Genomic DNA, 13,638 nt, shown 5'->3' with positions numbered 1-13,638 from the left:
GCATGCTACATGCACTTGGGATCACATGTTGATTGTTATGTCACATCTAAAAAACACACAGCGAGCTCCTGTGGTAGCAGGGAGATGAGCACAACCATTCCGTTTGTAAGAGCCATAGTTTTATCCGAATATGGACGCCTCTCTCAAGGGCTGTAGAGGAAACTTGCAAGAATTTGTCGCCCACCTGCGTCCACTGTTTCCCAGAAGAGATCACTCTCCACACCAGCGTATTGAGCACAGAAACCATCCATCGGACTCTCAAGCCCTTTCTACCCCAAATTCGGTAGTCAGACATGATTTGGATGATGAGTACACAAAGAAGGGACACTGGATAACTTCTTCTGTCTCAGGAGGTGCAGACACTTTGGTACTGGCTCATAACGCAGGCCATCTCTCTGCCTATCCACCACCTGCTGGGTCTGGCAAATTACCTAAGAGACTTATTAAGCAAGGTCAAGTAAGGCTGCCTTTAGTGGGAGCTGGAGCACAAGCAGTGGGGTAACAAAAGCATAGGGGGCCCCTGCAAAATATACTGAGCACACCCACCACCAAACATTCAGCCTGCCATCCTTTGTTCAGCAGTATGTTACCATTGACAGCCACAGCATGATATAAGTAAACGTTTCAGTAGAACAGTTAGAGCTCAAGGTAAAGCAGATACATTGTTCACCCACGCATGTTCTGTAGTAACAGTGACAGTATGACACATTCTAAATAGGCTTTAGTGTTTGACACTGTCGAACACACTTGTATTTTATGCAAGCTCAGGTTTTTTTAATCCATGCCTCATAATTAGCTAGAATAAAAAGTAAAGCTGGCTATATATGTGTGTGTGTGTATATATATATATATTCACTTAAAAAACCATAGGTTTCACACATGTTATAGTTAGGTGGACATTTCACTCGTAAAAAACCAATGAAATTCCCCCGTTATAGTTAGTTCAGATAACTATAACTCGCGCGACCGCAATCCACTGCTCATGACGTCACATATTACATCACTCATGACATCACTGATGACATCATCCTTGTGATAGAGTGGCGGTCGCGCGAGTTATAGTTATCTGAACTAACTATAACGGGGGAATTTCATTGTTTTTTTACGAGTGAAATGTCCACCTAACTATAACATGTGTGAAACCTAGGGTTTTTTAAGTGAATTTGCAAGGTTTTTTAAATGTTAATTCCTAACTATAACGTGTGTGAGACCTATGGTTTTTTAAGTGAATTTGTACGTTTTTTTAAATGCTAAGTTATGTATGTATTAATTGTTTTTTTTTTAAGGTTTTTCACCGTGCCCGCACCCCGCGATTTAAAAAAAAACAAAAAACAGTTTTTTCGCCCTTCGGGGTCCTTTAGGGACCCCCTGACAAAGGCTAGGGGGTCAGGAACTCTCTACCCTGCCCCCTTTTCACGTTCGCCACCTCTCTTTTTCACTCTTGCACCCAAAACAAACAAAATGGCGGCCGACACTTCCTGATTTCGACCGATTCGAACGTTGACTGACATGTAACCACCAATCAGAATTACGCTCGCGCACGTTAGGGTGCGCGCACGGTGCGCGCACGGTGCGCGCCTATAGATATTTATGTGCTTTTAACTGCAATTTTCTCAGGAAATACTGAACAGATTGACTCCAGACATGCGAAAGGCACATGCCTGACCTGAGGACTACCTCTCTGCCAAATTTCAAGTAATTCTGTTCAGCCGTTCGGGCTGTACCTTTGACTAAAGGTCCTATGGAAAAATGCATGGGGAAAACGCGTTTTGGGACCCCCCTTTTTTCTCGGCCCCCGCTTGAAGAATCACCCCGAGACTTTCAGGGTAGGAGCTGAGCGGAGCGCCCCATTAGTTTCGAAAATTTCGCGAGGATTCGTCAACCGGCGCCAAAGTTATTCAAAATAGAATTTTCAGATTTCCTTTGGAAACACAGTCCTACTATAACTCTCTACTGGCGACCGCCAGTAGATAATATATATATATATATATATATACTTTGCTTGTGTATATATCTATTTATGAATATTTAGATACAGAATGCACACATACAAACAAAGCCAGGTTTAAAGATTTTCAGCAAACAGCCCTGCTTTTCAGCAAAAGGTCATTAGACAAATGAACGTATGTGACGAGGTGCAGCATCTGTTTTTCTACTGTTTTACCTTCTGACACATTCAGCAGCTGTGGTGGTGGGGCAGATGTGGGATCAGGACAAATTAACCTGGGTCATGGGCCTAATGTAACCCTCTCTTGAGATGTCACTGGTCAGCCAGCCTCGAACAAAGCTGAAGGTTCTGGTGTCAGTTCATTACAGCAACCCTCTAGTGTCCAAACCTGGCCACCGAAAGAGAGAGTGAGACAGACCTATCAGCCCTTGGATTTCAATGCCTGCTTCAGCCCTTTGCAGCTCAAGACTGCTGCTCTGTATGGGGAGCTGGAACTGACTTGAATAAGGCCCCACACAACCCTGCCATTGACAGAAGGCTCAGCTGAGCAGCTGAGCCCTGTCTTTGATTGTTCTGTAATTGGGGTCCTCTGAACAGCTGTCACCACGCAACAAGTGGATTGTGGAGCTTTGGAAATGCAAGCTACTATGGTATATTTTTTATCAGTTGGGTAACCAATATGTGATTTCTCAGCACTCCATATGTCAATTCTTTGACAACATGAGTTGGCAGCCCGATTCTGAGAGGTGTTTTTGTTGACTTTCAGGGAGATATTTGCTGATGCTTTTTCGTCCATGATTTTGATTACTTGTCTGCTCCTCAAGAGGAAGAGGAACTACATGCTCATTGCAATAGCCCCATCTTGGCAGCTCCTGTACATGGATTTGTGTAAGATGAGCAACACCAACTGATTGCCTTGAAGGCGCAACCTCATCTCTGGACCAGGATAGATGGATCTTTGCTAAATCCCAACCCAGCCTTGCTCCAGCTTGGTCCCTGAGGACCTATAGCATGGGTTCCACCACAGTAGAATATACACATCTTGAGGATGACCTGGAGCTGTCCGCATTGATATACGAAGGCTTTGTTTCTAATCATGTTCAAACAATATGGATCCACTAACTGCCAAGCCGCACAAATTGCTCCCTAAATTCTTACTCTTGGAAAAGGCAGTATCTAATTACAGATTACAAGTAAATACACATCCATTTTCTCAGAGTACCTGAACAGCATTTAGTATTTTTAAGTTAAAGAACGATGCCTCAAGTTCCATTTAGAAAAGGTCACCCTGATAACCAATCCCTGTTTTATATCGAAGGTGCCTAAAGCCTTTAATTTAATCAGCACGTCATGCCTCCAACATTATTAATGAAGCTGTCAAACTTGGCAGAAAGATCTTTCAACACCTTCAATAAGAAAAGGTGTCAATCAATCTAGGATTTATATAGCGCTGCTAATCACCTGGTAGGGTTTGCTCTCTACTTGCAGGTCCCGGAGAGCTTATTCGAACAGCCAGGTCTTGAGGGCCCTTCGAATTCTGAAAGTGGGGTGATGGTCAGGAGCTGCAGAGGCAGGCTGTTCCAAGTCTTTGCTGCACTGTAGGAGAAGTAGCATCCTCTGCTTCTGTTTCTGTGGATGCGGGGCATGTGGGCGAGGGATAGAGAAGCAAGCGTAATCTTCTCAACGGTTAGTGAAAGTGGAGGGGGTGGTTTATGTAGGTGGGTTGTTGGTTGTGTAGGGCTTTGTGTGTGTGGGTCAGCAGCTTGAATTGTCATCTTTTCTGCATTGGGAGCCAGTAGAGTTGCCTAAAGTGAGGTGTGATGTGGGTTCGTCGGGGGAAGTCGGGATGAGTCTGACTGCGACGTTCTGAATGGTTTGACGTTTTTGTAGGAGGTGTGTGGTGATCCCTATGTAGAGAGCATTGCCATAGACCAGTTGGCTGGAGATGAGGGCCTGTGTCATGGTGCATCTTGTGTGCATTTGAAGATTCTCCATAGCATGTACAGCATGAGGAAGCAGGCAGAGGAGTCTGCGCTGATCTGTGATTTCAAGGTGAAGTTGTTAACAAGGATGATTCTAAGGTTTCTGGGGTGTTCAGTAGGGGTGGGTGTAGGCCCTAGGTATGGGGGCCACCAAGAGTTGTTTCAAGGGTTGCTGTTGTTGCTGAAGATCAGTGCTTCTATCATGTCTATGTTCAGCTTCTGCCAATTGTTCTTCTTCCAGTCGGAGACGCTTGTCATGCATCTGTGGAAGTTGGTCCTGGTGGTGGTAGGGTCATCCGTGAGGGAAAGGATGAGTTGGGTGTCATCTGCGTAGGATATAATGTTGAGACAGTGTGCTATGACGATGTTGGTCAGTGGAATTATATAGGCTTTGAAGAGAGTAGGGGTGAGGGATGAGCCCTGGGGGACATTGCATATTATATCCTTGGATTCGGATGTGAAGGATGGTAGGTGAACCCTCTGTGTCCTTCCAGTGAGGAAGGAGGCTATCCATCTGAGCACGTCTCCTTCAGTGTCGATGTGGTGGAGTCCACTAAGATGGGGCAGTCAGTACATCTTTGGGGTTGCTGCCAAGTTATGGAATTTCATATCCGCTCACATCACTAAACTTGACTCCTTTGTATCATTCAAGAAATCTCTAAGCGTATCGATTGGATACCCTCGGTTTTAACGGGATTTATAAATCTAGCAGCACCAAGACAGCCGCTCCACCCTGATCCACCTGGCGCTAGATACTCTCTGTAACGGCCAGCAGTGCAGTTTCCATGGTGTGACCACTTCTGAAGCCATTTTGTGAAGGGTCCAGAATTTCCCATGTCTCAATGAGCTTCTCTAATTCCGGATTAAGGTATTTCTCCAGGATTTTGGCAGGTGTAGGCAGAAGTGAGATAGGACGAAAGTTCTTCATTTCATCAGGATCAATGTTAGGCTTTTTTTGAAGAGGGATTACTGTAGCCTCCTTCCAAGGTTGAGGGAAAGTTCCAGAATCAAGGTCATGATTGAATAAATGCTGTAAAGTTTTGGCAATGCAATCAGGTGCCAGTTGCAGAATTTTAGGTGGACAGGGGTCCTCCAGGGATTCTGATCTAAGGCTCATGAGAAGCTCCTTGGTTTTCTGCTCGAAAATAGGAGGGAAGGCAGAGAGCTTGGAGGGCTCAGTGGAGATGGCCAATGATGCCATAAAAAACTGGGTTCAACAGATGGAGGGGATTCAGAGTAGATATTAAGAATTTGTCTCTGAAGTATGTGGCCACCTTATCACAATAATCTTGCAAAGGATCAGTAAGGCCTGGTGTAGACAGCTGAGACAATTCTTTAACAACTCTACTGATATCTTTAGAGGAGTAACTTGCCATTCTAATTATGTCTGTGTAGTAGGTGGATATGGTCCGTAGCTAGTTTATATTGAGTAATAAGAGCTCTGTTACTTGTTTTATCCATAGGATCATGATTCAGTAGCCATTTTGTTCTTGTCTCCGACAAATTTGCTGACGTTTTTTTTAGATCATCAGTAAACCAGGGCATGGAAGGTTTGGATCTAGTGCAAAACCTACTTGTCAGGGGGACAACAATATCAAGGGCAGCCGCTATGCAGTTTCCAAATCCCTCAGTCGAGAGGACAGGCAAGGTACCTGCAGGACTATGATCCGAATTGAGCGCCTGTTCCTGCCAAGAACTTCCTTAGGTTTAGACAGTCCTGGTCCTGCCCCCATAGATGATAGTGCGGGGCACCTCACATTGAAATTAACTATATAATGATCCACCCAACTAAGAAGGTTGGTTTCATTAAATGTCAGGGTGGGAGAATTGGAGAAGATATTATTAAAGTGTGCCCTGCTAAATGAGACGGGACTTTCACCACCTGAGAAAAAAACTAAATTATTCATAGATTCTATTAAGAATAGAGAGCCCTTGTTGGATCTATGGTCGAAGTGAATATTAAAAACCCCAAGTTCGGCGATAAATGAGGAGCGATATGAAAACAGGAATAGCAGCACTTTTCAATCTAAAAAACGTTGTCTCCGTGGCTTCTGCCCCATGCAGCGCAACTGCCTAATGAGTACAATTAAATGAGTACTTTCATGACTTAACTGTCGAATAAAGTTTTTCAAACTGAAAATGAGTCCTTATAAATGATCGCTAGGATGCTTCGTCTGTGATCAGGATGATCTTGCCGAGACATAGCATAGCCTGAAGGAATAGCGGCTACCAAATCAGGGCTTGAGACCTCAGAGCCCTAGGTTTCTGTAAAAAGGCAGTCAAGGTAGTGTGATGTAATAAGCTTATGAATTTCAGTGTTGTGATTGCACAAAGAGCTTGCGTTGAGTATTGCACTGATAATTTGGGGACAAATAGTGGCTTTAATTTCCCTCTCTTTGGTGTTTCCTAAAGAGTAGGGCTAAGTAGGGATGCCTACTGGTAGGTTAAACCTAAAATTACAGCTGGGGCAGCTACACGATTTGACATTGGTAAAGTGAGCCCTCATGCATATATTATCCTTCCCACAGGGACGGAGCTGCACATGCGAATAAACTACTTAGGGGCAATCTGAACTAGAACTGGCAGCATCCCTGGCCCATGGCGCCGTTCAGTCGCGGATGGGCGCAGACAGGCTTGCTTTAGGCACGTGTCCACTGCGCATTCGCGCTGGAGTGTGTGCTAAATAGGTGAGGCTGGACAGGAACTAGCCAGCCAACCTCGCAAGATGGTGTCCGAGACAGAACAGCCTAGAAGTGAGGAATATATAGTGCCCTTTCCACACAATCAGCTAGAGAAAATAGGCTGTGGTGGAACCAAAGCGCCAGCAGAAAGAAAGCGGCACAACAGAAAGGTAACCCCCCCCCAACACAGTACCACTCAAACAAAATGCAACGCTAACCACTGTTTCCCTTAATTTAGTGCTTTAAGACTTTTCATAGTTTATGTTTACTTTTCTGGCATATAAATTGTTCAGTTCTTTTCATTAGACAGTATGGAGCGCTTCACAGGAGGTGGGTATAGTTGAAGAGTAAGGATTGCCTAAAAGGGATAAAGGAGGTGAGTGGAGCAATGAAAAAGAGGGAGCCAGAGGGAAGTGGAGTGGTAGGGGGTACCAGCTGCAGTCAGAGGCAAGGATAGAATAGAATAAGAGAGGGAATGCACAGTAAGCAAGAAGGATTAGACTGAGGGTAGGAATCTGCTCCTCAGAAAATGTTTGAGTGGAACCCAGAGGCTTTCCCTGACAAGGGGTATATAATTAAGTGAATAGGTTGTAGAAGGTTCTATCTTAAATGAATGCAGTTTATTACTTCTAGTTTAATATTTCTACAAAGGTGTACAAGCCTTATTAGAGGCAATAATTCAAATCTGTGAAGATAATTCAGTTGGAGAAATGTAGTTATAGGTAAGTAAAGATTTCTTGTTGAGGTCATTTTTAAATTGGTTTGAAACCTAGCCACTGAAAACCACAATACATTCCTACATTAGTGGTACTGAGATAACTGCAGCATTAAATGGGTTCATTAGCATGAGTTATATCTGTCACCATGAATGGTAGGCTTGGCAGGTGACATTGCTAGGTGCTGACGATAAAAAATATTATTTTTGTTTCATTTTGTAAAGGTGCGCCCTGAAATGGAGAAATACCAGTGGGTGGTGGTGAGAAAGGCAGAGATGAGGAAGGCTGCACCTCCATCACCCCGCCCCCGTTCACGTTCCCGCACTTCCTCCTTCGGATCAGCGATGCAGCGCCCATCATCCTCCCCTCCAGTTGGTAGCAATTACCTGTCAGTGCCGATGCCAGGACAATCTGCAGCCGAGCGCCTATCCCCATACCTCTCTATCCGCCATTTCAAGCTACCTTCCAAGACTGCATCCATGTTCATGTCAGGGAGCCATGAAGGAATCATCATTGGTAGGTGACCTCATGTAAAAGTAAAAATGCAAAGTGCTTGTCAAAGTCACTCTATATTGCCTTCACAAAACAATATCAAACAAAGCCCAAATTGTTGCCTTCTAAAATATGTTTTCTTGTAAAGCTATGCCTGGATACCAAACCCATGACCACACTAATGATGCCACTATTGCCTCTGTGGTTCTCCTGGGGGCAATGCAGCAGTCTCAGCGAGGAGTTACCTGGGTAGCAAGGTGTTACCTGTGTATCTGTACATGTCAGGATACCAGCATTGTTGGTATAGAAGAGGACCTAGATTTGAGCCCTCACCTGTGGTACATCTGCACTAATAGGTCTGCAAGAAAACTTTCTGATATTTAATGAACAAATTAAACATTGTGAGGGAGCAGAACACATTCTGACTTTTATTTATTTGTTTTTGGAAGATCATTGATTATTTTTCTATATTTACGGAGTAGGATCATGGTTGTAATGCTACATGAACCTGGTGCAATAAGGTAATTACACAGCTGTCCACCCTCTTCGTAGGATGACAGGTCCACAGTGTTTGTTGACCTCTTGAATCGTGACCAGTCTTTCAAAATCATGATAAATACATATGGGACTGGTCAGAATCTAGCCTGGCTTATTGAGAACATTTTAAATCCTTCTCTTTGAAATTCCTTATCCCTATCATAATTTCCCTGATCTCTTTAGCGTGTGTTTCTTTGATACAATGTATCTAGTAATCTAGTTATTTATCGTTACCTAGGCCTCCATCCTGATAATTGTGAAACCCAAGTGCTCAGACCCCTCTGGTACTATAAGAGCTTAAAATGAAGGTGATTGAGATAGCTCTGGGAGAAAAATAACGTTTAGTAATTGTATACATTTGTACGTTGAAAGTAGAAGGCTAGACCTCCAGCTGTCACATGTGTGTTATTATTGACCTCATGGATGCAGGAAAGTTGTCCAGTCTGTCGCCTGGCACGTGATCTTTCTTATTGGGATAAAAATCAATATTATTATTATTAGTGTATATAAGAGAAGTCACAAAGCTATTTGAAGGAACATAGTTATGATAATACAATTATCTCATCAGAAATTAAAGTTGATTTTATAAATTACTTTTTTTAGCTCTGACTTTTAGAAGCCTTATCAATGACTTTGTTACATTTCACACCCTTTGGGCTACAGTCGTTTTTAGGGCCTGGCATCAATACACAAACTGTTTCAGTCACAATAGGTCAGCTGGTGAGTGTAGATGTCTACTCTGTAGGCCTTAGCTGCGAGAAACCAGTGAAAATTCCTTTCAAATATCTTGCCTTACAACGAGGAAGGATGTGTCAAACTTTGCTTGTCACCTGTTGTCATCTAGATGGGTGTCTCTTTTGTATGATCATATGTGAGAACTGCTAACTGAGAGGAGATAAAGTGAGACAATTGGAAAGTTCTTTTGCTAAGGTGGTCGATTTCTCCACATGGAATCTTCTCATTCAGATCTCCTAAGAGTGTCCCTGGTACTAGGGAACCTCCACTAGCCTCTCTTGCATTATTGTAGGTGAAACGTGTAAGACCTATGGACTGGGTTGAACATTCTCGGCAGTCACTAACATGTTTGCCACTTTTAGAGCTTTTACTGACACATTGCAGAGAAAAGAAAATAACCTGATGGATTTTGGAGAGGAAAGAAGCACATCCCAATACTTACTCAGGGCTCAGTGTCTGAAGAATCTTATTGACTGCGTGGAGAGTTACTTTAGCTTTGCCAGTATCCTTTCTGGACTGTATGTCTCTCCAGATGCATGCAAGATACTGCTCTGCCTGGTCGGGCAGAAGCATGAACCAAGTTGAAAGGTTCCATCTTGAAGTTAGTAAGTTGTGACCGGCCAAAAGGGTCCTTCCTACCAAGCAGAGACTGCCTGCAGCAACATGGAAATATCTGCTACTCAGACAATAGAAAACCTCGATACAGCGGATTATAATACTTTCCTGGCATTTGGAATATTTGGAGAAAAATCATTACTTCACTTCCCCTGGCTCTGTTGCTGGGGGAATTGAAGGGGCTCAATTATGGGGACTTTACAAGGAAGAAATCGGTAAGCTTGTTATATGCCAAAAGGCTTATGCCCCTACCTAAACACCCAGCTGCCACCAACCATCACTTTGTACATTAGCTGGCTTGAGACCCAGTAGAAAATCTTCAGTGTGTGTTGGTGCACTTTAGGTGTACCTCCTATCCTGCAGTGCCTGGAACCCCCATTAGTGAAGCAGCAAAAAGACATAGGCCACCTCCACTTGGTCTATCAGAAGTTCCAAACCTTTGGGGCCTTTAACTTGCTGGTAGATGTTCATGTTGGATGGGGAACACAATGTACGTGAGTAATCACCTTGTTCTCACTGGGCTCTAGGAGCACTAGGATTTAGGTCCTACCACATATTTAACCAAAGAATCTTCAGAGTAAATTAGTTGCATGCCATTACTTCATACTGTTGTGGAATCAACTTGACCACCTTCAGCCAATGGGACACTCACTTAAGCCTGTGGTCAAAAGCCCTTGTGTCCCTGCTGGTTGGAAACACAGATGGGGCTTCCTCCAAGTCAGGACTTTAAGGACCATGGAAGATCCCATATTATGCACAGTTCTTTGATGGACCAAACATGCCCTCAACACTGAGGTGAAACAGATATCGTCCTGGCCAGTCATGTCTGGCTTCCCCATGCAAATTGGCTTTGCTGTTGCTCTTTCTTCAACACTTCTAGCAGGATGCAGATGCAGGGTTTCTCTGACGGACTATGTTTGGCCTGTAACTTTATTTGTAGAGAGGGAATTTGGAGGACGGGGGTAAGGTGGGGCAAAATGGGAGACTAAAGGGTACAAATGAACGCCAACTTTGAAAATATAGTTTCTGGTAGGACATCTTACCCAGCAGACGCTGCAGAGCTTCTCTAGAATGATGAATATAAGAAATTGGTCAAAATCTATGAATCGGGAGAGTCCAAAGAAAAGCACATTTTCTGGATAGTAGAGCCTGTGGACATGCTCCACGTGGTCAAAGGTGTGTGTCTATTGTGGTCAAAGGTGGAAACGGGACACAATTTCTCAAAAGGGATAGACCTTTTCCAGACACCTCCCCCTTCAGAACAAAAGGGGAGGTCACCCATTGCATTAGGGATATGTATTCCATGAGGGACTGTGTAAACATCCCAGGCAGGGGTAGGCTGATGCCAGCAGGGGTAGGAGCAGTTCTGCCAAGGCAGCTAAGTTGGTGTTGGTTTTAAAAGAGAGCTCTGGCATGGCAGACTGTAAATTCAGATTCTCTAAACCCTCTCTTAATGGCTATAGTGTTTAACAGATGGATACAATACAAGAGTATCACTTCCGTAAAAGCAACTAGAAAGGCAACTTAAGTTGCGGGCTGCAGTATTTTTGTCTTTGTAGGGATCACCATTCGTAAAGCGCATGAACATGTCACCATGTAACAAACAATCGCAATTCGCACAAGCCTGATGCATCACAACATGCCACATGTACGCAGATGGAACAGAAGGATCCCAGTTATGGCATGCTGGATGTATTTTTAATTAGAGGATCAATAGTCTCTTTCCCAGGGGTACATGTAAAGGGCTTGCACCCTACTTTGTGTAATCAGTCGCCACCAATCCATGTGCTGCAACGCCTTGAACAGTGCTAGAGTACCCTTAGAGGACTAGGTGGACTCAATGTCGCGTGTCGGAGTGGGATCCCAGAGCAGCCCTGACAATTTCCTCGGACCAGCCCCTGCCCGACCCCGTTGTTACTAGAGGTTGATATTGCAGTACCACACTGAGTGCAGTGGTAAGGTTAGAGAAGTGGCTAAAAAGAACAATATATTATGTAACTATTTTCCTGACCTATTACCTACAGGTACCTGTACATAAAATAACGCATACACCTTAAATGAAAAATAAATGCAAGCTAAAGTGGTGGGAAACTAACTCTGTTATGTTATGAAACAAACACTGGTTAAAGCGATCACTGCAGATATCAGTGTGTAACCAGTAAGATAACTGAATCCTGGTTGGCTCAGTAGGGAATAGTGACTTTTGTATTTATAGTGCAATAAGGTCCCAGCCTGTCACAGAAGTCACAGTGATTAGGAAAGTCATCATTTTACAACTGTATCACACACAGTATAAGATAGGCTACTGCAAACTGTGCAAAAAGATTTAATATTCAAGATAAACCAGTGGCTTCCAAAATGTATATTTTAGTAACACGCGATCAGACCGTACTTAGGGCAAACGTTTTTTATATGTGTCCATTTAAAAAACGCACTTCAAAACTCCGCTGTTAATCCCATTGTTACATCTCAAAATGAATAAACCTTTATCACCATGAAATCTCAAACTACCCCATCCATTAAAGTCAACTCTAGTTTCTAAACAGTCTACTATTTGCTCATTAATTGCACATATTTGCATTTCTTTCAGTTAGCAGGCACCCTGGCCAGAAGGCTTGTTGTTTCTCTTTAGTGCTCTGGCCCACCTTCAGTTTCATGGCAAAGAGACCCACATGCCATAGCTTTAACCAGGAGGCTCTGCAAGGTGGAACATCCAGGGACGGTTGTTTTTTCAATAAAAAAATCTGGAGACTGTTTCTCTAAAATGAAAAAAGTATGGGCGCATCGTTCTCAACTGAGCCGGACCACTTCAACAGTTGGGAGCAATAGTGAAAGGTTCAGAATGAATATATTCAGAGCAATTGTTGAGACACTGACAGGATCATGCACTCTTCATTCATTGGTCTCATATTTTGTTTCTTTCCTCAATTTCTGCAACAATAATGAGCGTCTGAGCACACATTCAGCAGCTGGGTGAACGGAGTATTCACCATTTATTTTATTTGATTATCAGAATTGTATGCCTCCCCTCTTCTCTATTGCACTTCACTGTATTGCAGCATTTATATATCACCTACTACCCCTATTTGTGGCACTAAAGTGCTTGTCTACATGGGCAGCAAGCTACGCCTTGCAGGGTGTGTGGTTCGAAGGGTGTTGTCTTTGTTTTGTCATCCTATGTGGGACGTGTTTCCATGTCATATGTATTGACCACCAAGGTGTTATCGTATTCTGGGACTCATTTCTTAGCAGAGTGGTGGATGATGAGGTGCGAGGGATAAACGTTTTGTTTATGGTTTTCACTAAGCTGGCAGCTTTGAACAGCTCTGCAGGTCCCTTTATGGTATTTTTTTATTATCATAGTTACTTAGCTAGTTACTGCACAGGGTTGTCTAACTTGAAATTTCCTTTAAAACTTTGGTCCTGACTTGGCGTGATTGGAGAAAGAAAAAAGTGGACAGTTATACTGGTATCCTATCATCCCATATCTGAGTTTAAATTGTGAGCGATAAAGAAGCAAACATAGTGAATGGGTATTTGGGACCTGCAGTGGTGGACTTGATTAAAGACTTCCTATTGAGCAGCAGTGTGGGACACATCTAGTTATTCCATGCCTGTTCATTTGGTGATGACTAGTTCATTGGCTGGTACAGTACTAGTGATGGATAAGCATGTAGCAGATCTGTCTTGTGTGAGAATAAGAGGAGTAAGTATAGTTGGTTGCTGAGTGTTATGGTCATATTTTTGATGTGGGTTAGAAATGTTATATGAATTGAGATACCAACATGGACTGGAGTTACGCATTCCCTTGGGTGAAGGCGGAGAAGAAATCTTGTGGCAGCTATTTGGATGATAGCACGTTGTTGCTTTCTCTTCTTCCAGTCTCTCGGCAGAGGAGTAAAGGAGATATATTTGAAGACAAGTGCTTAATA

At 43.4% G+C, this 13,638-nt stretch overlaps 1 protein-coding gene across 1 annotated transcript in view; it reads left to right on the top strand.

The window, feature by feature from the left end:
- LOC146809958 (TBC1 domain family member 24-like) overlaps positions 1-13,638 on the top strand; it is a 78,537-nt gene that overhangs the window by 60,442 nt on the left and 4,457 nt on the right. The window contains exon 6 of the mRNA XM_085616821.1: positions 7,552-7,843. Within this exon, the coding sequence (XP_085472947.1) occupies positions 7,552-7,843 (292 nt within the window). The remainder of the gene's footprint in view (positions 1-7,551; positions 7,844-13,638) is intronic.

The sequence above is a fragment of the Triturus cristatus genome, chromosome 7 (assembly GCF_964204655.1).
Source record: "Triturus cristatus chromosome 7, aTriCri1.1, whole genome shotgun sequence".
NCBI classification, from domain to species: domain Eukaryota; kingdom Metazoa; phylum Chordata; class Amphibia; order Caudata; family Salamandridae; genus Triturus; species Triturus cristatus.
The sequence above is the reverse complement of the archived record's forward strand: the minus strand, read 5'-3'. Positions and strand labels throughout refer to the sequence as shown.